The sequence below is a fragment of the Desmodus rotundus genome, chromosome 12 (assembly GCF_022682495.2).
Source record: "Desmodus rotundus isolate HL8 chromosome 12, HLdesRot8A.1, whole genome shotgun sequence".
Lineage (NCBI taxonomy): Eukaryota > Metazoa > Chordata > Mammalia > Chiroptera > Phyllostomidae > Desmodus > Desmodus rotundus.
In genome coordinates, this window is record NC_071398.1 from 51119425 (window position 1) to 51146194 (window position 26770).

General features: G+C 42.9%; 2 protein-coding genes across 2 annotated transcripts; one reads left to right on the forward strand and one right to left on the reverse strand.

Moving 5' to 3' along the window:
• Positions 1-3445: 3445 nt before the first annotated feature.
• LOC112313495 (zinc finger protein 416) lies at positions 3446-12548 on the reverse strand. The gene is given in 6 exon segments (XM_053916300.2): positions 3446-6762; positions 6764-7620; positions 9493-9540; positions 9805-9931; positions 11677-11714; positions 12449-12548. Coding segments are annotated over 5 exon segments (1761 nt in total). The 5' UTR covers positions 11710-11714; positions 12449-12548; the 3' UTR covers positions 3446-6066.
• On the forward strand, positions 7580-19358 carry LOC112313908 (zinc finger and SCAN domain-containing protein 4). Its single transcript, XM_045203932.2, has 5 exons — positions 7580-7659; positions 12889-13105; positions 17235-17709; positions 18200-18365; positions 18457-19358. The coding sequence occupies exons 3-5, from the start codon at positions 17314-17316 to the stop codon at positions 19197-19199; spliced, it is 1305 nt and encodes a 434-aa protein (XP_045059867.2). The 5' UTR covers positions 7580-7659; positions 12889-13105; positions 17235-17313; the 3' UTR covers positions 19200-19358.
• Positions 19359-26770: the final 7412 nt, after the last annotated feature.

Consider the following 26770-nt stretch of genomic DNA (forward strand, 5'->3'; position numbering starts at 1 on the left):
ATCCTGGACATTGAGCCTCCAGAACTGTGAGAAGTAAATTTCTGTTACATAGAAGCTACCCAGTCTAGGATATTTGCTTATAGCAGGCTGAATGGACTAAGACAGATACAATTCATTTTAAAATCTTAAAACTTATCTTAAGAGCCTCTTACCAAATGTTTTTTTCCTACAATGACTGTGGCCACTGTGATTGAAGCCTGTGAGCAAAGCAGCTTTATCCCTGAGATAAACATTTTGTCATTGTTTGAGGATGATGTCAGCAACCCAAATAATTACTCTGAAAATTGCTAACTAGAGTGAAGGTATCAGGTTCTATCCTCCCTTTTCTCTACACACCGTATTTTGCAGTAACCATATAGAACATTGTGGAAAACTCTTTGTATAGTATTTCTTGCTAATAAATGCAGAAATAGCATGAGAAGTAGGATCCAAACGTTTCAACAGCTCATAAAATAATCAACCACCCAATCAGTGATCATCATTGCATGCAGACACAAAAGATAAAAGGTGTATGGCAACTTGGTATTGAATACAAAATACTAATAACATTAGGACCCATGAGAGACACTTAGACATTAGGGTGGACTTATGTCACGTAGTCACAATTTCTGGCACTGTGTGGAGTATGATGGCCAAAGGCTTAATCTAGATTTCAAACTTATTTGGATGGTAAGTCTATTCACTAAAATTGGGGATGTTGGAGGTGGCAAGATGGTGAAATTCTGTTACTCATGGTGAACTCCAGGTGTGTTTGACACATCAAGGATTGACATTGGATTGAGGAGATAGGGGAGCATTTGGAATAGACTCAGGATCTGAGTTGAGGCTGAACGCAGACAGGCTGGCTGCGCAGCCAGATGGATAACTAGAGGGAAGAGGCCACAACATAGCAGTGAAGCCAATCCACTCATGTGATGGCTTCAGCTGCCTCTGCAGTCGGATGTAGGACAGACAAGGCCAAATATTATAATGATATTTTTGGAACACAAAGGTCATGGAGATATAGTGCAAAGGAATGCCTTTGAGGATCTAATGGATGAAGAGGAGGATGAATAAATAGAGAATGTGGGAAAGGGTGAGATGTGGAATACAGTGAAAATAGTAATTTCAAAGAAGAAATATCCAATTTTTCCTGAGTCAGGGATACAGTCTACAAGAAAATGTATGACATTACTATTATTAATTAAGACTAATATTACTACATAGATATGTGGGAACATAATGGGTACAACCAATTTAGACAAGTTTGACAGTTTCTTAAATATGAAAACATTTACATCCTTTGAAGCATTTGCACAAGAAAAAACACATTCCTATAATGAATTATAGACCTACGTCCAATTTTGTTTCTTGTAAGACTAAACTGGAAACAACCCAACTGCCCATTTTAACAGAAGAATGGATAAACAAATAGTGGCATCTCTATAGGGAAGAATATTAAACAATAAAAAGAGTGACTTCACATAAGCAACATTTATGAATCTCAAAATAATTATGCAGTATAAAAAATATCAGAAGAGTAAACACTTTATGATTCATTTAAAATTCTAAACAGTGCAAACTAATTATTTGTTAAAGAAAGTAAATCGCCCTGCCTGTTGTAGTTCAGTAGATTGAGTGGTGGCCTGTGTACCAAAAAGGTCACCACTTTGATTCCCTGTAAGGGCACGTGCCTGGGCCTGGGTTGTGGGCCAGGTCCCCAGTTGGGGGTGTGCAAGAGGCAACCGATCAATGTTTCTCTTGCACATGGATGTTTTTCTCCCTCTCTTTTCCCCTTCCTTCCCCTCTCTCTAAAAATAAACTGTAAATAAAATCTACACAAAAAGAAAATAGTAAATCATTGGATTCCTGGAGGCCCAGGAAGACAAGGTGAGGTTATAAAAGAGCACAAGGTAAGTCATAGATATATTCAATATGATTATGATGGTTTTACAAGCTTGTGTGTCTGGAAATCTTTAAATATCTATAGGTTATTGCATGTCAATTATGCTTTAGTAAAGTTTCTTTAAAAAAGTTCAAAATGAAAAGTCTGGATCTCCCACTCAGTTTAGAAACCAGGTTTAACAATCAATAGTGATTCTACTGTTTCTCCTTAAACTTGGGTAACAGCAGCCCTGAATCAATGTAGGAAATATTGGGAAGTAATGGATCTTGGACAACAGGAATGCTGACTGATTACAAAAGCCACAGTCCTGGACAAGATATCCATTCTTTGTCCTTGCTTCCCTGCCTTTACAGAAATGGACTTGAGGTGAACAACACAGAATGACAACGGGAATCACAAAACCTTTAAGGTTATTTGCTATGACAGTGACCTCAGCTACAGAAGATACACAGCTCTGGAGGGCCTGCGGTTCCTCGGTTACTGGAAGATTTCTGGATGCACTTTTGGAAAAGGCACATTCCATCAAGTTTGCAGCGGGCTCCTCTACTGCTTTTAAATATACCCAGGATTTCAGTACTGATGGTTGAAATCTGGCTCCCATGATCTGAGGTGTGGAACCAGTCTACAGAGTTGCGAACATCAGGACACATGGCTCCTTTGCAGAACCTGGTGAAAAGCTTCCCTTCAACAGTGCTGAACATTATGTGACATCCTCTGGGAACTTCCCAAAGGCACTGGAGTATGCCAAAACAAGTGACCCCTCCTCAGGGTGATCTATTGTCTCAAAATATATGGAGGCCACAAATTAGGATCAAAGAGCATTGTACTGGTTCCTAGGAGGTCTTGGGCAGCAATGTAAATTAGGCCAAAGCTGGAATGAGAAGCACTCTCTGTCACTACACTGTCCCTGCTGAGGAACACCAGCCAACTTGAGTCCACAAAAACATTACATTAAAAATTAAAAAGTAAAATTTAATTGGATTTCACTAGAATCCAGTTCACTGGATTGAGTGCCGGCCTAAAAACCCAAAGGTGGTTGGTTCAATTCCCAGTCAGGGCACATGTCCCCAGTTGAGGGTGTGCCTGAGGTGACTTATCACTATATCTCTTACATATTGATGTTTCTCTTCCTCTCTTTCTCTCTCCCTTCCCCTCTAAAAATAAATACATAAAATCTTCATAACAATTTTAAAAAACTCTGGCCAATGTCGTTCAGTTGGTTGTAGTGTCATCCCATGCACCAAAAGGTTGCAGGTTCATCCCCAGTCAGGGTGGGTACAGAAGGTGACCAGTCAATGTTTCTCTCTTTTTATTCCTCCCTTCCTCTCTCTATAAAAGCAATGAAAAAATGTCCTCAGGTGAGGCTAAAAATAAATTTAAGAACAAACAAACTGCCACCCCCCCACCCCCAGCCAAATCTTCCCATTTGCAAAAGAATGGATGGACCTATAAGATATTGTGCTGAGTGAAATAAGTCAGTCAGAGAAAGACAAATACCAAATGATTTTCTTTATATGTGGAATCTAAAGAAAAATGTAAACAAACAGACAATGACGGACTTCCAGTCAAGACGGCTCACCTCCTTGCACAACCACATCAAAATTACAATTAAAATATACAACCACCATCACTCAGGCGTCAGAAATTGAGCTGAATGGAAGTCTGACAACTATGGAATTAAAAAAAAAAAACCACATCCAGACTGGTAGGAGTGGCAGAGATGCAGAACAGGCCAGTCCCACATCCACATGTAGTGGATAAAAATTTGGGAGGGATGTATCAGGAGCAAGAAATCCCAGCCCCACACCAAGCTTGCCAACCCAGGGTTCCAGTGTCAGGAAGATAAGCCCCGATAACTGCTGGCTGCAACCTCCAGTGGAGATTGAGTCAGTGGAAGAAACTCCTGAAATCCCAAGCAGTTCCTCTGAAAGAACCCATAAACAGACTTAATACTCACTCCCTCTGAGATCTAGCAGCTTGAAGGGCCCCAGTAGCACACAGGGAGAAAGTGAAGTGTCTGACATCAAGGTGAAAGGTAGGGGACAGCCTTCTCCCAGACAAGAAGGCGGGCCACTGACCTGTTTCTGAACCTTCCCCCCACAGAGCCACAGAGCCAGCAGGTGGGTACCATTTCTGAGACTGCATCAACCTGGCTAATACTGTTTGCCCTGCCCTGGAGATCCCCAGAGACTCCATCCCACCCAACTTTTAGGCCCACTCAAGCTGCTTTTCCCTATGAACGGCCAGTCTTGGCTCATGCTTCACAACTTCCTAAATACTTTCTAACAAGCAACAGTCAGCCTCAGTGAGCCCCAGCCTTCCATACCTCTTGCTAAGGGGCCAGGCTCAGCACTAGCAACGAGCCTAGATTCACAGCTTGGCTTTGCCTGGGAGTAGGAAACTGGAAAAAATTTGAAAAAATAATGAAAAAACTTCCCTAATTTGGTGAAGGAAAGAGACATGCAAGTCTGGGAAGCACAGAGAGTCCCAAACAAGATGGATGCAAAGAAGCCCACTCCAAGACACATCATAATGAAAATGCCAAAGGTTAAAAATAAAGAGAATCTTAAAAGCAACAAGAGAAAAGCAGCTAGTTGCCTACAGGGGAGTTCCGATTAGACTGTCAGTTGATTTCTCAGAAGAAACTGCAGGCTAGAAGGGATTGGCAAGAAATATTCAAAATCATGAAAAGCAAGGACCTACAGCCAAGATTGTTCTACCCAGCAAAGATAACATTTAGAATCAAAGGGCAGACAAAGATCTTCCCAGACAAGAAAAAACTAAAGTTCATCATCACCAAACCATTATTATGTGAAATGTTAAAGGGACTTATTTAAGAAAAAGATCAAAACTATGAACAATAAAATGGCAACAAGTACATATCAACAATTGAATCTAAAAAACAATCAAACCAGGACAGAGGATCATGGATACAGAGAGCATTTTGATGGTTGCCAGATGAGAGGGGATTATGGGGAAAGGTTGAAGTGGTCAGGGGATTAAGAAGTACAAATAGGTAGTTACAGAATAGCCATGGGGATATAAAGTACAGTATAGGGAATGCAGCAGCCAAAGAACCTATACATGACCCATGGATGTAAACAATGGTGTGGGGATTGCTTGAGGGGGTGGGGGGGATTACTGGATGGAGGGGCAAACGGGGAAAGATTGGCATAACTGTAATAGCATAATTAATAAAACATAATTTTTAAAAAGTCACTGCAATTTAAAAAGAAGCAAAGACTCAGAGAAGACTGATGGTTGCCAGGGGAAGCAGATGGGGGGACTAGGTGGAAAAGGTGAAGATACTGAGAAGTATAAATTGGTAGCTAAAAAATAGTCATGGGGATGTAAAGTACAGCCTAAGGAATACAGTCAATATTGTAATAATATGTATGATGCCATGTTGGTACTGGAAATACCAGAGGCAACACTTTGTAAAGTATATGGTTACATAACCATTATGCTGTACAACTGAAAAAGTAATACAAAATAATATTGAATGTAAACTGTAATTGAAAAATTTTTTAAAGTTTTTTTAAAAAGCAGTCCATCCCTTCATACAAACCAAGCCCAATTCTGTTTTCCACCCACCCCACATCACATGGTAAAAAGAACCCCCAAGATTAAAGGTAGGTTCAACAATAAGACCTTTAGTATTGCACAAAACAGAGCAATGCGAGGCAGCGAGTCACCAGTTCGTGACTTGGAGGCTGGAAAGATCAACAAATGTCATGAGACCAACAACATCCATGTAGAGAGTAACCTTCCCTTCCAGCCTCCAGCAGAACCAACTTGTGGCCCAAAGAGGGTCAGCTTCACAGTTAATTAGAAAAGGGAACTTGATGTAAGGTTATAGCCTACTCAAGATTTCCTCTGTGGCAAAGGAGCGAGCACACGTCTCCCTTGCCTTTGGCACATGGCATGACCGATATAACACTCTGCAAAGCAGCATAGATGAGACAGCTTCTACCACAGAAAGTGGCAGCCATGTAACTAGAATGTGCTCTGCAGGTCCCATAAGCCTCACACATGCTGGGAACTCCATATGTGCGAAGTATGAGTTTGAAGTTCAGGCAGATGGCTCCCTCATAAGAGCTGTCACATGTCATTAGAGCGAACAAGGAGACAGCACATTTCCTTCAGGTCTAAGGCTTTTCTCAAGTGTGGACTTCCTGGTGCTAAACATTAGATGTTGGAGTGAAGGATTTCCCATGTTTCCTATGTTCATGGGGCCTTTCCATGGTGTGAAATTTTCGGTGGAGATTGAGGCTGGAGCGTTGGCTAAAGGCTTTGTCACATTTGCTGCATTCATAGGGTCTTTCTCCAGTGTGAACTACCTGGTGTTGAAGGAGAACAGACTTTTGCCTAAAGGATTTTCCACACTGGCCACACTGGTAAGGTCTTGCACCAGTGTGAATACTGTAGTGCTGAATGAGGCTGGTGCTTCGACTAAAGCATTTCTCACATTCACCACACTTATATGGCCTTTCACCAGTATGAATTCTCTGGTGTTTTGTGAAGATGGCTCTTCTGCTAAATGACTTCCCACAATGGCCACACTCAAAAGGCCTTGTTCTACTGTGAATCCGCTGGTGTTCAACGAGGCTGTAGCTTTGTCTGAAAGATTTCCCACACTCAGCACACTCATAAGGCCTTTCTCCAGTGTGACTTCTGTTGTGCCAATCAAGTTTGGATTTGGATCCAAAGGTTTTCCCACATTCCCTGCACTCATAAAGCCTTTCACTAGTGTGAACTCTCTGGTGTCTAACAAGAGTGGCTCTTTGGTTAAAGGATTTCCCACACTGGACACACACATATGGCCTTGCTGTGGCGTGAATTCTCTGGTGTTGAACAAGGGTGAAGCTTTGTCTAAAGAATTTTCCCACATTCGTTGCACTTATAAGGTCTTTCTCCAGTGTGGGTTCTCTGATGCCGAACCAGGTTGGATTTGCACCCAAAGGATTTCCCACATTCCTCGCACTTAAAAGGCCTTTCTCCACTGTGAATTCTGCAGTGCTCAATAAGGTTGGAGCATTGACTAAAGGATTTCCCACACTCGTCACACTTATAAGGTCTTTCTCCAGTGTGAACTCTCTGGTGTATGATGAGGGTGGCTCTTTGCCTAAAAGATTTCCCACATTCACTACACTCAAAAGGCCTTTCTCCAGTGTGGACTCTCTGAAGCTGAACAAGTGAGTATTTACAGTGGAAGGCTTTTCCGTATTTGCTCGACTCAGAATCCCTTTTTCTAGTGGAGACTCTCAGGTGGTAAAGACTGTGTTTGTGGCTGGAAGCTTTCCCACATTCACACAATTTGTAATACTTTCTGCCATGAAGTAACTCCCCATACTTGGAGATTTTGTTTGGCTTCTCACTACTGGAAATGACCTGGTACTGGAGAAGGTCCAAAGTGGCCGGGAACTCTTTTCTAACCTTCCTGCAGGTGAAGGGATTCCCTGACACATGGAATATGCAGCTCTTTACAAACGATGCCCTGTCTATGTGGCTATTCTCTATACTGAAATGTTTCTGAAGCTTGTGTAGGTTTGCACATGCCCCAACAAAGTATGGTTTGTGTCCAGGCAGATCAGCCAGGTACAAAATGTCTTTCAGGATTGGGAGACACTTCTCACAAGAGTGAGACTTCTGGGTGGATGGACCCACCCGTGGCAAAGCTTCTACAGAAACAGACTGCTCGGGTGTCTCTTCATTCTCTGCCGTGTGCCAACAAACTGAAAGAAGAGAAATGCTGATGGGTCATGCTGACTGTGGTAAGAGAGTATTCATCATTTTTTTTTAAACTTTCTGTATAATGGGATGTTTTGATGTCTTATAAAACCTTGACGGCTGGGGAGATAGCAGACTTGAACACTATAGACCAAAGGGCCTAACAGACATATCCTAAAATCATGCCAAGTAGCTTTTCTGACCAAAATATGATAAAAGTAAAAATTAATACCAAGGGAATTAGAAAACTACTTCTCCTATTTTGTGAAAACACACTCTTGTGATTTGAACAAGAAATGAACCAAAGATAAAATCAAAATGGGCACATATGGGAGGCAACCAATTGATGTTTCTCTCTATCTCAAAAAATCAATAATAAAAAATATTCTCGGGTGAGGATTAAAAAAGTTATTTAAAAATATTTTTTAAAAAAGCATAGTCTTAAATAAGCACCCTACCTTCACACCACAAGGAAGTATAAAAAAGAAGAACAAACCAAGCCAATGACAGCAGAAGGAAGGGGAAAAAAGATCAAAGTAGAAATAAATAAAAGAGAATAGAAAAACAATAGAAAAAATCAAAACTAAGAGATTTTTGCTAGGAGGGTAAATCTTAAGTATTTTTACCATGCATGCACACAAAATAATAAATTATAATAATAATGAAGAGATGGGAGGAAACTTTGGGAGGTAATGAATTAATGGATATGTTTATGGCCTTGATGGTGGTGACGGTTTCAAGGGTATATACCTAAGCCAAACCTGTCTGGTTGTATCCATGAAATATTTATAGCTTTTGACATGTCAATCATTCCTCAATAATGTGGTTTGAAAATAAATTAAATGAATGAATGAATGAATGAATAAATAAATAAATAACTTACTTTTTCTAAAAGGCACCAATGGCCAAATTTCATAAATTCAATCATGACTGGGGCTTAAATTAAACCTGGGGGTCCCAGTACTTTTACTCACTGTATTCCTCTACTCTTAGAAAGGTAACTAAATAGAAAACAAATACAAATAGATATGCCTGACTTGAACTGCAGCCTTTCCTAAATTCTTCAAAGCCATAGTATCCATAACCCAACAATATCCCATACTGGCTACAGATGTTCTAACATGATGAATAATAAGTTTAAATTAACATAAGTTGTTGAAACAAACTGGTTTAATAAAATGGTCCCCACAGTTCACACAGTTAAAATAGTTACTATGGCCTAATATAAGTGAAAGCAGGGCCTTCAGAGATTAACATTTATTATATAATATCTAATAAGTAAAAGGGTTATCCTCAAGGTTTCTCAATCCTACAGCCCAACTGTGCCTGTTCTTTTTTCTTTTTTTAAGATTTTATTTATTTATTTTAGAGAGGGGAAAGGAAGGAGAAAGAGAGGGAGAGAAACATCAATGTGTGGTTGCCTCTTGCACACCCCCTACTGGGGACCTGGCCTGCAACCCAGGCCTGCAACCCAGGCATGCGCCCTGACTGGGAGTGGAACCAGTGATCCCTTGATTTGCAGGCCGGCATCCAGTCCACTGAGCCACACCAGGCAGGGCTCAACTGTGCCTGTTCTTAAATCTGGAAAAATTAAAGGGTGCCTCTGGTAGACCCTATACACAATATCAATGTTATTAAAATTATAGATTCACCCTGGCCAGGTGGCTCACTACATTGGAGCATCACTCCTCCTGTACATCAAAAAGGCCATGGGTTCGATTCCAGGTCAGGACACACCTAGGTTGCAGATTTGATCCCCAGTAAGGGAGTGTATGGGAGGCAACAGTTAGTCGACTGACTGTACACTCCCTTCCTATCCCTTCCTCTCTCTAAATATATCCTTGGGTGAGAATTAAAAAAAATGATTACAGACTCACCTAGAACTTGAAACACAAGGTGCCATGGATCTGGACACAGTTGTTCTCCTGAGAGAGGGCAAACAAAGTAAGATGTGTTAGGCTGACTAATGACTCCTGAATCCCGGACCCTTCCCTGCAAGCTAGGTGCAAAAGGACTTGGGGCTACTTGGGGAGGTGCACACAGCTCAGTACTGGCAGTCACAGCGCACGTGCCAAGGAAGTGGGAAAGTCAGCAGGGACAATGGTCTGGCTATGGAAAGGGTGGGGCTGCCTCTGGGGGAAGGAGGACAGACAGGGATCAGGATACTGGGGTGAGTGTGACAGCCTTACCCAGCGAGGCTATAAGTGACAAGTTCTCCAGCATCACATCGAGGTACAGGTGTCTCTGAGCCTCATCAAGGAGCCCCCACTCCTCTTGTGAGAAGAGAATGTCCACGTCTTCAAAGGTTACACAGCCCTGCCATCACAGGGACAGACATTCCATGATCAACTTCTCTCCTAGGACCCCACGTTCATCCACCCAGACATCCACCCCTGCTCACCCTCCTACCAATGTCCCCACCTTAGAGCAGACACCATGCCCTGGTGTCATAGATACCTACTGCCTTCTCACCGTATCACGATCACTGTGTCTTCCCACAGCAACTACAGGCCCAAGGGCAGGAGGAAGCCATTCAAACTCAACCTGGCATTAGGATATACGCCCTCAATGTCATGGCCTGACATCCTGTGGTCCATACTATCTCTCCCTGTCACTCTTTCTCCCACACTTCTCTCTCAGTATCACTCCAACAACCACTTATACCCTCCTGCCTGCACTGTAGGCATCTCCCTGGCCTCCCTTGTATGTTCCCCAGCACATGACACCCAGGCTTCCAATGGTCCTCACTGCCAGAGGGGACAAAACCTGCTCTGAAGGCCTTCCTGCCTAATTCTGCACCCTACTTTGGCCTCAGCCACTGAGAACCAAATCAGATCTCAGGAACCCACAGCCCTCCTCCACTGGTGCTGCATTTGATGTCCCCTCTCCAGTCACAGCCTTCCTCTTTCCACCTCATCATCATTTGAAGCCCAGCCCCAGAGGTCCTCCAACCCCAGGCCCAATGACTGTCCCAAACAGTGACTAAGGTCCCTGTGCTAATCTGCCAGAGTGACTGAAACACCCAAGATACACCAAGGGTCACAACAGAAATCCTGGTGAGTCTAAAGCGTAAATAAGCAATAATTGAGGCTTCATGGTTGTCTCAATTATTCCTCTGCTTTCGCATTCCTCTTATGTCTATGCTTCCCATGGAAGCCCTGACCACCTGACAGACCATCCACTCTCCCAGACCCTTCCCACAGCCACCTCATGCCCAGGCCAGGGGTCGAACCCGCAACCCTGGTAATATGCGTTCTGACCAGGAATCAAATCCACAGTCTTTTGGTGCACCAGACGATGCTCCAACCACTGAACAAGCCAGCCAAGGCACATCTCAGACTCTTCTGATAGCCAAAAACAGAACTGATATCTCAGTGAAAATTAATCTTACTATTCTGGTAATGGAATTTCCATCTTTCCAGTTGCTAACCACCAAAACTTTGGAAAACACCCCTGACTCCTACCTTTCTCTCTCTCTTCCTTAAAATCTGAAATTCTGGGCGGTCCTAACTAAAACACAGATCTAGAATCCAACCAGTTCTGCCACCTCCATGGCCACCACACTGGTACAACTACCACCACTCACCTGAAGTATTGCAGTCACCTCTTCCCCGTCGCTCCTATCACCTCCCCACACTCAGTCTGTTCTCCAGGCTGCAGCCACAGGGAGCCTGACCTCAGTCAGGCCAACCCCCAACTCCCCCATTCCAAACCTCCAATTTCTTTCATCACCTCCAGAACAAACAGCCAAGGAGCCAATACAGGCCTGACACCATCCCACCTTCTCTCGTTCTCCTTTCAGTCTCACGAGAAAGGAGAAAGGATCCTGCAGGTGCCTGAACAAGTTTAGCCTCACCTCCCAGCGTTAGCACAATCTGGGACCTATGTCTGCAGCAATCTTTTATACCTCATCATACTGATTACTAGCAATAGGAACCACTCCATGTAACCTGGGTTTACAACCCTGGGTTTCTTCAGGGTCCCGGAGCTCCCAGGACACAATCGTAGAGTCAATGGGTGGGATACGGATCATTGAGGGTCTGGAATATCCCTCCACTCACCTGTGTACAGTCCATATGCACGTCTGTAGTCATGGAATCTGGAGAAAGAGAAAACCCATTAAAAGGATGTAACCATAGCAGGGCTCATAGGTTCATTATATCTGAGTCTCAGTCCTCAGTGCTGACTCTACAACTGTGTGACTTTGAACAAGAACTCAACCTCATTCTACTGGGTGGCTCAGGTGGTTGGAGCATCGTCCCATACTCTAAAAGGCTGCGGGCTCGATCCCCCATCGGAGCGTGTAAGGAAGGCAACGGATCGATGTCTCTCTCTCCCTTCCTCTCTCTAAAATCAATGAACATATCCACATATCCTCGAGTGAGAATTTTAAAAATATATATGTACCATTCCATTAAAACAAAACAAAACAAAACAAAACAAAAACCCCTCAACCTCCCTGTGCCTCAGTGCCATCATCCCCTTTCCAGCCTAACTCTGGGTAAACTTGAAAAAACAAAACAAAACAAAAACGTGTAACTCGGATCATGTACCTCCTCTTCTCACAACCTTCCATGGCTACCTGAGATGGAAGGTAAAACTCCTCATCCTGACGTTCCAGGCGCGAATGCTTCTGGCTCAGTCGCCCCTGCGCGTCTTTACAGGACGGCCCCTCAACCCGTCGCCCTCTCCCACTCCGTCATACCGTGTCACCCACGAGCACCTACGTTCCCGGACGCCGGGGCCTGGGCAGCAGAACGTGACGGGCGCCCCGCACCCAAGCTGCAGAGCTCGGTGGGCTGAGGGGGGAAGGCCCAGGGGCCACGCACTCACCTCAGCCGGGCGCCTGAGGGGGACCTCCGCCGTCGTATTCTGGGGGAGCCCTTCCTGAGAGACCAGAGGGTGCACTGTGGTCACCTTTAGTCCAAATGGGGAAACGCCCTGCTTCTGGGCCTTCATTGGCTGCACGGCAGCGGCGCGCGGCAGGAGCATTGTGGGAGTTGTAGTTCCCGCAACGCCGTTAACGCCCTGTTTCTGGGTGTTCATTGGCTGCACGTGGGCCTCTTCTGTTCTACTCTTGGCGATTTCCAAATCTCGGAAAATTAGCAAGTTTGTGTGACACTCATTTATGACATAACTTGACCAGTTTATGTAACTAATGTTAACCTTTGCATTCCCACTTAGTGTGAACGTTGTTAGATTTCACTGCGGAAATGTGAATGTGGTTGACGGCGGCCTCTTGCCCAGGCCCAGGGGATTATGCTCTTTTGTAGGAGGTATTAGAGAGCTGGAGGATGAAGATGCCATCAGAGATCCATCAACCAGCAGATTTTATCCAATCATGTCTTTAATTCCACCACTGACCCCAGTCCCTTTATAAAAGGGAGGAGCCTTGGGAAAGCACACCAGGCGAATCAGTGCAGCCAGCCAGTCAGCAGCTCAGGTTTTGATCCAGGATTACCCAGCTGGAAGTTCGGTCTTCTCAAGGAGGTGAGTTTCCAGAAAGAAATAACAGTTTCTAGTTTTGTTCTTGTGTTTCGCGCATGTACATGTGGGCGTAATTTTGGGGTAAGATTCCTAGGTGCAAAGATTTGCGGCCTTTTGGGAAGGGAGTATCGTCTACCTTGATAACTGCTCTGGCCTAAAAGGGCTTGATGTTGTGGATTCAGTGTAAAGGCCTGGCCTGATAGTTTTCCTGAAAAAGTCTCTCTGTATGGCTGTGTGGGCTTGTTAATTGTATGTTTCTAGTAATTCATTTTTACGGCTTCTTGGGAAACTGTTGGTCTATGGCCTATTGGGGTTGGGGTGGGGGCTAAAATTCAAAGCCACTAGTTGAAACTTATATATTAACTCATTGAGCTCTACCGGCAACTCTGGGAGCTGGGTGTGTTTAGAGCCCTGTGATACTGATGGCGCCCGGTGGGTACCTGGTCTGGGTCAAACAGCTGGTTCCACATTGGAAACCTGGCCGTCTGGTTTTTAATGCCAAGGTTTTAACCACAATGTTTCACAGCTGTGTCCCTATGGGATGTCTGCAAATGTGACCAAGTGGTGGTCTGTGTGTGCCTGGAGTAGTCCTGAAAAGGAGAATTTGTAGGGAGGACCAGAAAAAGGATAGGGTACAGAAAAATAAAAAAAGGCCAGTATATCTGGAAATAGAGAACCAGGCACAACACCTAAGATGGGGGGTGGGGGTGGGGGTGAGAACAAGCTTAGGCAAGGCCCCTAGTACCTGGGAAAGACTTAGTACTTTTCCCTCAGGGCAAAGGAGTGTGAAATAGGCAGGATTTTAGAAGATTAGCATTGATTAGATTAAAGTCACCTGGAAGTTTAAAGGGGCAACTGTTGCATTTTCTCTGGGATCCTTTTGGATTCATCTTTGCCTGTTATTGATGGGTTAAAGGTGCTTAATCTGATCAGACCACCAGATGAAATTAATTAACAGTAAATATTAAACAACTAACAGGAATCAGTTCCTTTTCTGGGCCCATGTAAGACTCCCACCGTTCCCTCATTCTTTCTGTTTTTATGGTATGAAACTAAAAAAGGCCCTGGCCGGGTGGCTCAGTTTGTTGGAGCATTGTCCCTATACGCCTAGGCTGTGTGTTTGATCCCATCAGGGCACATACAATAGTCAACCAATGAATGCATAAGTAAGTGGAACAACAGAAATTGATGCTTCTCTCTATCTCTCTCTTTCTTTAAAATCAATAAATAAATTTTTTAAAAATCCACCATGGCCAGGTAGCTCAGTTGGTTAGAGTTGTCCTGATACCTCAAGGTTGCAGGTTCAATCTCCGGTCAGGACATGTACAAGAATCAACCAATGGATCCATAAATAAGTAGAACAACAAACCGATGTTTTGCTTCCTTCCTTTCTCTCCCTAAAATCAATTTTTATAAAATAAAATAAAGTAAACAGGTAAATGTAAAGGCGTAACTTTGACAAAGGTAGTGAAGCAGAAGGAAATGTTCTCAAGGAAAAGTAATTTCAAGGAGGAAAAAACCGCAAAAGATAATGAAGGAAAGTTTCCTAAGAGATCGTAGGACTAACAGGTGTGGCTGCAGAGGACAGACACATGTCTGTGCCTGAGTTAGACGTTTCACAACTACTCATTTGCATGGATGCCAGCCCATCTCTTCTTACTCGTTTTTCTCTACTTCTTCTAATACTAGATTTTCTTACATTAATTAAAAGAATATACTGTAGACCATTCATTGCCGTCATTTAATGGCATCGAGTCAGTGTCTCATTTTTCACAAATAACTGTATCTCTCCATCTCTGTTGGGACACTATTTTGTTGCTGTATTGGTCAGTCTTTGTGCCATCAGGACACTATCTTCAGTATTAGCAGTAGTCACAAAATGAGACTTTATTATCTCGTGTAAACCCTCTAAATTTTTTCTTCAGAAACATCTTGCTGAGCCCTGGCTGGTGTGGCTCAGTGGATTGAGTGCCGGCCTGTGAAGCACAGGGCTGCTGCTTTGATTCCCAGTCAGGGCACATGACCGGGTTGTAGCCAGGGCCCTGGTGGGGGGTACACAAGAGGCAATCACACGTTGATGTCTCCCTCTCCCTCCCTTCCCATCTGTCTAAAAATAAATAAATAAATAAAATTTAAAAATGTTTTTTAAAAATAAATATTCTCTTTATTTTTTGGCCTCTTGATACCCATGTCATGTTAGAGTCACTTTGTCAATTTTCACACATAAATTCACACACATTTTCTGGATTTTCCATGGAATTGCCTTGAATATATAAATCAATTTGGGAAGATACGGCATTTTCTATAACATCAAGCCTTTCAATCAATCCACATACATGGCTTTTCTTTCCATATGTTAATTTTTTTATATATATTAATTTTTTTAAAGATTATATTTATTTTTAGAGAGAGGGGGAGGAAGAGAGAGAGGGAAACATCGATGTACCAGAGAAACATTGATTGGTTGCCTCTTGCATGCCTCCAACCAGGGGCCTGGCCCACAACCCAGGCATATGCTCTGACAGGGAATTGAACTGGTAACCTTTTGGTTTCCAGGCCAACACCCAATCCACAGAGCCACACCAGTCAGGGCATATATTAATATTTTGTATTATCAGTATAGACACCTTGCATATCTTTCTTTTTAATTTTTTTTTTTATTTCCCTGGCTGGTGTCTTTCAGATGGAGCATTGTACCGTAGACCAAAAGGTCGTGCGCTTGATTCCCAGTCAGGTACATACTCAGGTTGTGGGTTTGATCCCTGGTTGGGGCGCAAATGAGAAGGCAACCAATCAATGTTTCTTTCTCTCTCTCTCTCTCTCTCTCTCTCTCTCTCTCTCTCTCCACAATGAGAAAATGTCCTTGGATGAGGATAAAATAAATGAATAAAATGTAAAAAAAAAAAAAATTATTTTAGAGAGAGGAAGCAGGGGGAGAGAGAAACATCAGTTTGTTGTTCTGTGCATTTATGCATCATTGGATGCTTCTTGCGTGTGCCCTGACTAGGGATCAAACCTGCAACCTTGGCGTGTTAGGACGACACTTCAACCAACTGAGCTTCCCGGCCAGAGCTTGCATATCTATTTAATTTAATTTATTTTTTTTTGCATATCTTTTTTTAGATTTGCTTGTAGATATGTGGTGTTGGTAAAGGAAATGATACCATTTTTACTTTAATTTTATCTGCTGTTTTTATTACAGAAATTGATTTTGGTATCTTGAACTGTATCAGGCCCCTTGCTATATTCACCTAGTCTAATATTTGTAAAATATTTTGGATTTTTCCTTCAGACAAAATTAGGCCGTCTATAAATAATAGTTGACATGTTTTCTCATTTTATTTCACTGGTTTAGGTACCAGACAGATGTTGTATAGATTGATAATGGGCTTCCATCTTTGAGTCTCAAGCACAAAACATATAAGAATAATTTTTTCTGTACTTATTCTGTTTCTGGTATACTAGATGTCTTTCTCAGCATTGAATAGTGACTTTCCTGAGCATATCTAATGTATCTACTAAGATACATTATGTTTGTTCGATTCTGTTACAAGGGTAAATCATGCTGCTTTTTGAAATTTAACCCAACTTGCATGTAGAAGATAAAAGCTGTCTATCCATGAGGTGTTTTCCTTATATATGACTGGATTTGATCTGCAGATATTTAGTTTAGGATTTTTGTGTCTGTGCTGGTAAGACTCATTGGCCACTATTGCACCTTTCCATAATGTACTTGTAAGGTTTTGTTATCAGGAAGGCTGATCAATTAACTCCATTAATTAAAAGAGGATTATCTCTGCTCTTAGAGAATTCAGGTAAGAATCGATGTTATTTCTTTCTTAAATATCTTATAAAATCACAAATGAAATACCACATTTTGCCTTGTATAATGTGCAGCCACGCTTTTGTGTGCATTATACATGAGATTATTATGCCTATGGTTGTACATTCCTATGGTATGACCATTATACCCATGTATAATGAGCATCCTTATGTTTCCCTCCAAAATTTAACAAAACAGTGTGCATTATACACAGCAAAATGTGGTAATCCGAGCCTGAAATTTATCTTTTTTTTAAGTATGCCAGTGACAGAATTAAATACATGTCTGTCATCTCTCTTCTATTTCTAGCTCACAGTCTTTTAAGCATCCAGCACAGGTGTTTAAGAACAGAATCCTGAAAGTTGATTCTCTGAGAAATATTGCAAGAATGGATTTAGACCTCAGAACTTCATTTCTCTGTGAGCCATGCGGGGATGACTGTAGGTCAGAAAATGTGGACTTTACACCCAGCCAGAGACCTGCTCTCCAAAAGGCAGAGGGGAACCCTGGGTTCCAGAACACTCAGCTCAGCTCATTTCAGAACAGCAATAACTTGTGTGCAAGGCAGGAACTACAAAGAATTTATAAGTCATTTCACTCATGGCTGCAGCCAGAAAAACACAGCAAGGATGAAATTATTTTTCAAGTGGTCCTGGAACAGTTTATGATCAATAGGCACTGCAGTGAGAGGTCCATGTTGAAGGAGAAATGGGAAGCAAGTGGCAGAAACCTGGAGACATTCATGGAAGACCTGAATAATGATTGCATGAAGGCCCCTGGCTTGGTGAGTGGAGGGTTCTGACCCCTAGGGTGAGGGGCAGAAGGGACACACGAATAATTACTATCTGTTAGGGGTCCCCAAAGTAGAGAAAGAGTTACTGTAGACCCATTTATTAGTCCTCACTAGGGGAATCTACCATCCTAAGTAAGCACGAATAAAGAAGTTTTCTAGGCATTAATTCAGGGGGACATAGAAGAGCCAACATTAATTTATTGTGATTTTCATTGGTGAGGTGGTAGGAGATACTGTCAGTTAAGCAGAAACTCAAGGATGAGGAGAAATGCCTGAACATGAGCTGGTTTTTCCCTCAGAAAGCCTTGTTCTTTTTTCATTAGGAAGGAAGAAATTACAATGAAATATAAAGCAAGTACTATGAATAGAACAAAGAGGAGTAGGAGCCTGCAGTATAGAGATTTGGGAAGACTGACTGGGTAGGTTTCCCACACAGTAGCCTTTTTTCTTTCTTTCTTTCTTTCTTTTTTTTCTTTTACAGGTCCACGTCCACATGCAGGGACAGGAAGCCCTCTTTTCTGAGAATATGCCCTTAAAAGAAGTCATTGTTCATTTAACAAAACAGTTGGCAGCAGGAACCCCAACAGTGGCAAACATGGAGACACCCTTCTGGACTGCTCACAGCGCTTCTCTGCAAACAGGACAAGGTGAGTGAGGGGAGCCCAGGGACCAGAGGGATGTACCATGTAAACTCTTTCTTGGATACAGATTTGCTCAGTCACTTTTTTATACTCACAGGAGATGAGGATAAAGGAAATGGTGGCAACATTTTGAAAACTACTGATGTAAATGACGATATCACTGGTCAAGGCTATCAAACACCTTCCCTGCTCATTATCCAGGGAGAGAACTGTCCTGGGCCTGGAGGGGGAGATGTTTCTTTGGAGAATCTGCTCAGCTCCAGAAGAGCAAGTCTAGGCACCTCCAGGTCCCAGGAAGGGTCCCCAAAAGGACCCTGTAATCAAGATGTCCTCATGGAGGCGGGACCAGTATTTCTCTCCAGGCTGTACCAGGTCACCCCTGAGCCCGTCCCTACCCACCAGAGCAATGCCGGAAGCTCCACAGGTGGGGGACACGAAGAAAGATTCCACAGAGCTCAAAGATCATACCAGTGTGACAAGTGTCCCAAGATCTTTAGGTATTTCTCTCGGTTAAAAGTCCATCAGAGAAGACACAATAATGAGAGGACATTTATTTGTGCCGTGTGTGACAAAGGCTTTGTCCAGGCCTCAGACCTACACGCGCATCAGAAAATTCATGCGGAAGAGAAGCCTTTCAGGTGCAGCACCTGTGCCAAGCCCTTCAGCCACAGGACCAACCTTCTGGCTCATGAGAGAATCCACACGGGAGAGAAGCCCTATGTGTGTTCTGTGTGCCAGAGATGCTTCCGCCAGTCATCCACCTACCACCGCCACCTGAGGATGCACCAGAGAACTGCCTTCAGACGTGTTTCCTCCACATCTGAAGCTTCCTCTGGGTAATGCCATGAATACGCCTGCAAGTATGTGTATTTCCATAGTCCTCTAGTTAGAACATACTGTGTAAATTCTCAATCATATATTCCATTCATTTTCTCCCCCTCTAAAATGTAAGTTTAAGGAGGGCAGGGAATTTCTGTTTTGTTCAGCAAAGTGTCTCGGGTGCCTACAAAGTGGCTGATACATTTTAAATGACCAATAAATACATGTTGAGTGAATGAAAGTATGTTTGTGTTGTTTACTTTTTAAAATCCAGGAAGGTGTCCCATGTAAAAAGACAGTGAGCCGCAATGCCAGGATACAACTCTACCCGCTATCCACTCCTCTGTCTACACCCTTTATTTTCATGGAGCCACGGGCACCTAAAACTGTGGGGAGAGGAGGTGGAAACTTGGGGATAGGCCTTAGCCCATGAAAAGGAATTGATGTATTCAAATGATATAATAATTTCTTTAATCCACTGGAAATATCAGTAGCTAAATGTGACGTGAATATGACTGGTGACTGAAAGTTGCAGAATGCTATTTTATGGACAGATACCATAAAAGTCCAATGTTTTCCATCCGTATGTTCCAAAGCTAGGTATGGCGGGGGCAGGGGGAGTTGGTGGTGAAGGAGCTTATTTGCCCAACTAGTTTGAAGAGGCAGTTTAGAGACAAAAAGGATTCTGTGCAGCGCGGAGGCAAAAGCACATGTGCTGGTTATTTGAATCCATTTGTGAGCTGGTGTCCGCTAGGAACTGGGGCTCAGTCCTACTGAAACTAAAAGGCATCATGTAGGGATGGCTTGACTCATGGAAGAGGGCAATCTGCCAGTAAATTGTGACATTTCCCTGTTTTCCTCTCTGCATTCATAGAAGGGAGGACTATCAGGCTGCAGAGAAGGCTCCACTGTGTGGAGAGGCTGCCCTCCTTCTGGGGCTGTATCCAAGCATTTTATTCTACTTTTTTACATTTTTATTATGTATTTTTATCAAGTTTATTGGGATTACATTGGTTAATAAAATTATATAGGTTTCAGGTGTACAATTATACATATAATACATCATCTATATATTGTATTGGGTGTGCAAAACCCTAAGTAAATCTTTTTCCATCACCATTTATCCCCCCTTTACCCTCTACTACCTCCCACAACCCCCTTTACCTCTGGTAATTATACTGTTTTCTGTCGATGAGATTTTTTTTTTTTTTTTTTACTTAATCCCATCACACTTTCCACCCTGCCCTCCCAACCCCCTGCCCTCTGACAGTTCTCAATCTGTTCTCTGTATCTATGAGTCTGTTTCTATTTTGTTTGTTTTCTTCAATAGATTCCACATATGAGTGAAATCATATAATACTTTTCTTTCTCTGACTGGGCTTATTTCACTTAGAATAAAACTCCCCAGATCCATCCACACTGTCTCAAAATGTAATGTTTCCTTATATTCATGGCACCGTAGTAATCCACTGTGTAAATGTACCGCTGCTTTTTCATGTTTATTGATTTTAGAGGGAGAGGAAGGGAGAGCGAGAAGCATTAATCAGTTGCTTCCCATACCCACCTTCCACTAGGACTGAACGCATAACCTAGGTTTGTGCCCTGACTGGGAGTCAAACTCCCAACCTTTCAATGTAGGTGATGTCGCCCCAACCAACTGAGCCACGCTGACCAAGGTGTCCACTGCTTTTTGATCCACTCATCTACTGATGGGCCCTTGGACTACTTCTAAATCTTGGCTATTGTAAGTAATACTGCATTGAACATAGGGATGCATATATTTTTTTAAATTAGTGTTTCAAGTTTCTCCACATATATTCCAGAAGTGGAGTCACTGGGTCATAAGGCAGTTGCATTTTTAATTTTTTGAGGTAATTCCATACTGCTTTCCACAATGGCCACATCAGTCTGCATTCCCATCAACAATACAAATGGTTCCCTTTTCTCCACGTCCTCACCAGCACTTGTTGTTTGTTGACTGATTGATGATGGCCATTCTGACACGTGTGAGGTGATATCTCATTGTGGTTTAATTTGCATTTGTATGATATTTACTGACTGAACATTTTTTCAGATATGTGTTGGCCTATTGGTCTGACTAAACTAAAATTAATATAAATATATCTTTTTAAAAAGTGCCAATAAATACAAATTCAATATAAATATATAGTTTTAAAAAGAATCACAATACCAAGATTAGGCTCAGTCTAACTCAGACTTCAGTGTTTCTTTCTTTTTTTTTTTTTTTAATTTTATTTATTTATTTATAGAGGAAGTGAAAGGGAAGGAGAAAGAGAGGGAGAGGAACATCAATGTGTAGTTGCCTCTCACATGCCCCTTACTGGGGACCTGGCCTGCAACCCAGGCATGTGCCCTGACTGGGAATTGAACCGGTGACCCTTTGGTTTGCAGCCTGTGCTCAATCCACTGAGCTACACCAGCCAGGGCTTCAGTGTTTCTTGATAAAAATTATCTGAAGTCTTAACTCTTCTCCATCCACTGAGGTGTCCTCAGAGCAATTTATACCACTGTCATTGAATAACTACACAATCATTATTAGTAGCTCTCTGTAAATCATGTTTCACAAATGTTTTTATTAATCCTTACCCAGGGATATGTTTACATAGGGTCTGGCAGAAGTAATGCCATTGAGTGTGGTTGGTAGGGGACATGAATGTCTCACATGAGATGGACAGCAGTTTGAACATTTCACCTAAAATGTCATGCAGTGCTTGAGTGTGGTATTGTTATGTTACAGAATTGCATGCTTATGATTTTGTAATAAAGGATTTTTATGTAATAAAAAAGGGGTGTTATTCATGCCAGACCCTGTAGATTTTAGAAAGAAAGGGAGTGGGGAGAGAGGGTGGGAAAATAAGAGAGACAGAGAAATATCGATTGGTTGCCTCCCTTACCCATCCAGCTGGGGATCTAAGGCCCAGCCTAGGATATGTGCCCTGAATGGGAATCCAACCCACAGTATTTCGGTGCCCAGGACTATGTTCCATCCAACTAAGCAACCTGGCCAGAGCTCACATTTTTTCTGATGTATCAATTCCATCCTGGATACTTTGCTGACTTGTCATTTCATCTGTAACTTCCCAGCTCCTGGCTACCTACACGTTTGTGGTTTCCCTGCATCACCTATTTCTCAGCATGGCTCCCTCTGCAGTATTCTCCACTATTGACCTATGCATGGGTTGTGAGGTGTGCATGCATCCTTAAGTAGTCCTCGAACACCAGCTACTCATTTATTGAATTTTACTGGGCCAAGGACATGACTAACCTCTAGTACATCTTGCCCATGTCACCAGCAGACAAGCCCTGCTGAACACTGTTAGCAGAAGATGAGTTGGAGATCCTGCTTCTTTTCCATGTGATGCTTACCATCGTTTTCTGGTCCTTTTTCTCATGAGGTCTCCCCTATTTTTGATCTTAGAAGTTCAGCACCTTATTCAACCTGGCTCCAGGTCCCTTTCAGCCAATCGCATGGAACCAACATATTATGCCTGACACACCTTTGTAATGGGACTTCCTCCCCGCCCCCCAAAATCCACATCCATTTCCTCAGCATTTGTTTGCTTTCAGGTTGTTGACATAAACTGGAAGATGAGGAGGCCCCTTCTGAGCAGAGGGTATCTGTAGAAGCAGAGTCACAGGTCCGTTCTTCTAAGACAGCTCCAACAACCCCGAAGACCCGTCCCTATGAGCAGTGTGTCTCAGCCTTGAAAGGTATTTTGCACCTGACTGAGTTCCAAGCAGCGTGCCCTGAGCAGAAAGCATTCTTCAGTGGTGCGTGTGTGAGAGGTTTTCAGTGCAAACCTTCAGCAACAGAGGCCTCCCAGTGGAGAGAAGGACATATGGACAAGGCTTCATTTGTGACCAGACGTAGCTCATACATATCATGACAACCTTTTATCTGTAGAGAGGTTTGGGAAGATGTTCCAGCCATATCAGGCCTTGAGGTCCTTCCTAACACTGACGAGCCACCCAGTGGCAGTGAAGAATGGGCAGGCCTTTCACGGAAAAAGTTATCACCAATGGGATGAATGTCCCTAGCCACAACCAGAAACTTGTTTAATATCCGGGTGTCTGCTCTGGAGAAAGGCTTAATGAGTCTAGCAAATGTGGGAAAGTTTTTAGAACAATCTGTATCATCATTTGACATAGAGTTCCAGCAGAGCAGTGCCCTAAGAGACCGGGGGTTATGGCAAATCCTTCAACACAAACTGTCCTCATTCAATACAAAAGAGTTCACACTGCAGAAAGGCCACACGAGTGTAATAAATGTGGGAAATCCTTTAGCCAATGCTGGCACCTTATTCAATACCTTCGAGTTCTTTCTGGAAAAAAAGCCTTATATATGTGGCAAATGTAGGAAATCCTTTAGCTATAACTCTACCCTCATTCTACACCCAAGAATTCATACTGGAGAAAAGCCATATGAATGTGGGAAGTCCTTTAGATGATGCTCTCACCATATTGAACATTGTTGAGTACGTTCTCTTGGAAAGCCTAAGCGCATGGTGAATGTGGGAAATCCTGTAGCTGATCCTCTAGCCCACAGGTGGCAAACATAAGGCTTGTGGGCCGAATTGGGCCCTCCACCTTGTTTTATCTGGCCAGGCACCTTGTTTCTACCCGGTGGCAGCGCCAAGCTCTGGCTTAACTGTTAAGAGTTATACTTATATAGTCCTAAAGTTACATTTGGCCCTTTGAAGGCAACTGCAAGGCTGATGTGGCCCCCGGTGAAAATGAGTTTGATACCCCTGCTCTGGCCACCTTCAACACTGGAGAGTGCACATTGGAAAAAGACCTGTAGAGTGTAGTGAATCTGAGTCACCTTTTAGCCTCAAATCTTACCTTCTTCAACACCAGGTAGTTCACACTGGAGAAAAGCCTTACATGTGATGGGAATGTTTTATTTCCTAACTCACTATCACATTACTGGAACTTAAACATTTCTTAGTTGAACATACACTGTGCTACATTCTTTACGTGTCAGATACAAGAGGCTTTAAGGAGCTGCACTGCTCTTTCTAACCTGCTCAGGGCTGTTACCAGATTGATGTCACTTTTTGTGGCCAGTGTTTTGACTGAAGCCATTTCACCTCTACCACCTGGCTCGCCTGCACAGCTGCCTTAGTCACAATCCCAGCGTGGCTCAGGGAAGCTGGCCTCTCTTCTTTCATTTGCTTGAGGATATTATGGATACTCTGATCTCTTGGTGAGATCCTCATTCCTTTCTCTGACTGGAGAATGGCACTGACCCAGTGTTGGTCCAGAAGACCCATCCTCAGCTAAGAAGGAATGCCTCTTCCAGGGACAATGTTGTTCTCACATTATGCTGTGGCGAATTTTTCCAAGTTCTCATTTATAAACCTGGGAAGTGCTTCTGTATAATGAATGCTCTGGTGTATGATCTTTTTCTAAAGGTCTGTTTGCTGTTGTACCTTTAATTTTGGTGGTTCTATTTAGTACTTGGGATGATTTGAAAGCAGAATTTTGATCTGTCAGCATGTTGAGGTAAACAGGTTTTGTGAGGATCCCAAACTTCCTGTGCTTTGGAAGGGACAGAATGATGGAAGAAAATCAGTTTGTCCAACATTGGTTTATTTTGAGTTGCTGGCCAAGTCCTTAAAAGAAAGACCACATGAGTTTGTAGTCTGAATTTGCAGCCTTGTGCCCTGATTATTGGGGAGGTCAAAGGTTACCCAGTAGAGGAGGCCTTTGTTGTATTTCCATGAAAAATATGAATTTTATTTTTTTGTTCAGAGTACTCATATATATTACATAATTTCCAGCAATTTTGAGGGCAAAGGAGTGGTGTGCCATGATGTACAAAATTTTATAGGAAGGTTCATTTATTTTAAGACTCTGAGCGTTAGGTGGAACCACAATTAGGACAGAAATATTGATGCTGTATTAATAACGAGTGGAAGAATCTACTATAAAATAGATGGAAGTTGCCTCTTCTGAAAATTTATTCCCAAATGTTCCAGGGACTGTGGCTTGTGTGATCTGTATGTACAGACCTTCTCAGGACCCCCATATCTGTTTCCTGAAGCTGAGGTCTTTGGCAGAGAAACTAATCTAATGGTTTTGGGGATTAAGGAAGCTCTCTAGGAAGTTCATGTCAAGGCTGTTGCTCTACAGGTGAGAAAACAAAGCTAGATGGAAGGATGACCCTATATAGGGGTGTCCAATCTTTTGGCTTCTCTGCGCCACACTGGAAGAAGAGTTTTCTAGAGCCACACAATAAATGCACAAACACTAATGAAAACTGATGGGCAAGGAAAAGGTTTTAAGTAACCCTGGTTGGTGTGGCGCAGTGGATTGAGTGTCAGCCTGTGAACCAAGGGGTCACCGGATGGACTCCTATGCAGGGCACATGCCTGGGTTGTAGGCCAGGACCCCAGTAGGGGGTGCATGAGAGGCAACCACACATTAAAAAAAAAAAAAAAAAGGTTTTAAGTAAGTTTATGATTTTGTGTTCGGACGCATTCATAGCCATCCTGGCCTGAGGGCTGTGTGGCCTGAGGGCTGTGGGCTGGATACCCCTGCCGGTAGTCAGTCCAGGATGTGTCTCTTGTGAACCAGTCAACATTCCTGATGATTCAGTGGCAAGAGTTGTCATTCCTTGGTGATATTCGCTGCTACTGAGGCTTGGCTGCCCCTTCTAGAACATGGGGGAGGGGTAGTAGAGTTCAACAGGGTTGCCATCTTAATTTTCTTTCTTTTTTTTTTTTTTAAGATTTTATTTATTTTCAGAGGTGGAGAGGGAAGGAGAAAGGGAAAGATACACTGATGTGTGAGAGAAACATTGATTGGTTGCCTCTTGCTTGCCCCAATTGGGGACCTGGCCTGCAACCCAGGCATGTGCCCTGACTGGGAATCAAACCAGCGACCTTTTGGTTGGAAGGCTGGCACTCAATTCACTGAGTCACATCGGCCAGGGCTCTTAATTTTCTAAGAAAAGAGGGATATCTAGGTGTTTATTTGGAACTTTTTAAAGCTTTATTCAAGTGTATGTATAGGTGACATGCAACACAGTACACTTACCTAATGCGGACTGTTTGCTGAGCTTTGATGTACGGATAAAAGCTGTGAAACTGTCACACATGACATGAATTTATCTGTCACCCATACAGATATTTACTTCCTGTTCTTTTATAATCTCTCTCTTGTCTTCCCAGTTTTCTAGACAATCATTGATTAATTTTTTCTTTTTACAGTACATTAGTGTGTATTTTGTATTTTTTTCTGACCAGGTTTTCCTAAAAACGGGATGGGGCTCAGTCCTTGGCTGCTGCCTTCCTCATGGATTGAAGGACATTGTGGTCCTCTCTATACCTCTTGGCACAGATATGTGTCCTCCCACTCTAAACTTGATGAAACTCAAGGTCCTCTTTTCCTTAGACTTTTGAGGTCTATGGCACGCTGCTCATAGGACGCTAAGCCATACTCTTCTGGGATTATGTGCCACACACACTTGGTGTACTTGATGAGGCACTCGTAGTGCTGCCTGTGTCTCAGCATGCACATGTTCTTGGTCACCTTGTGGCCCTGTTGGGGCCCATGCCATGGGGAAG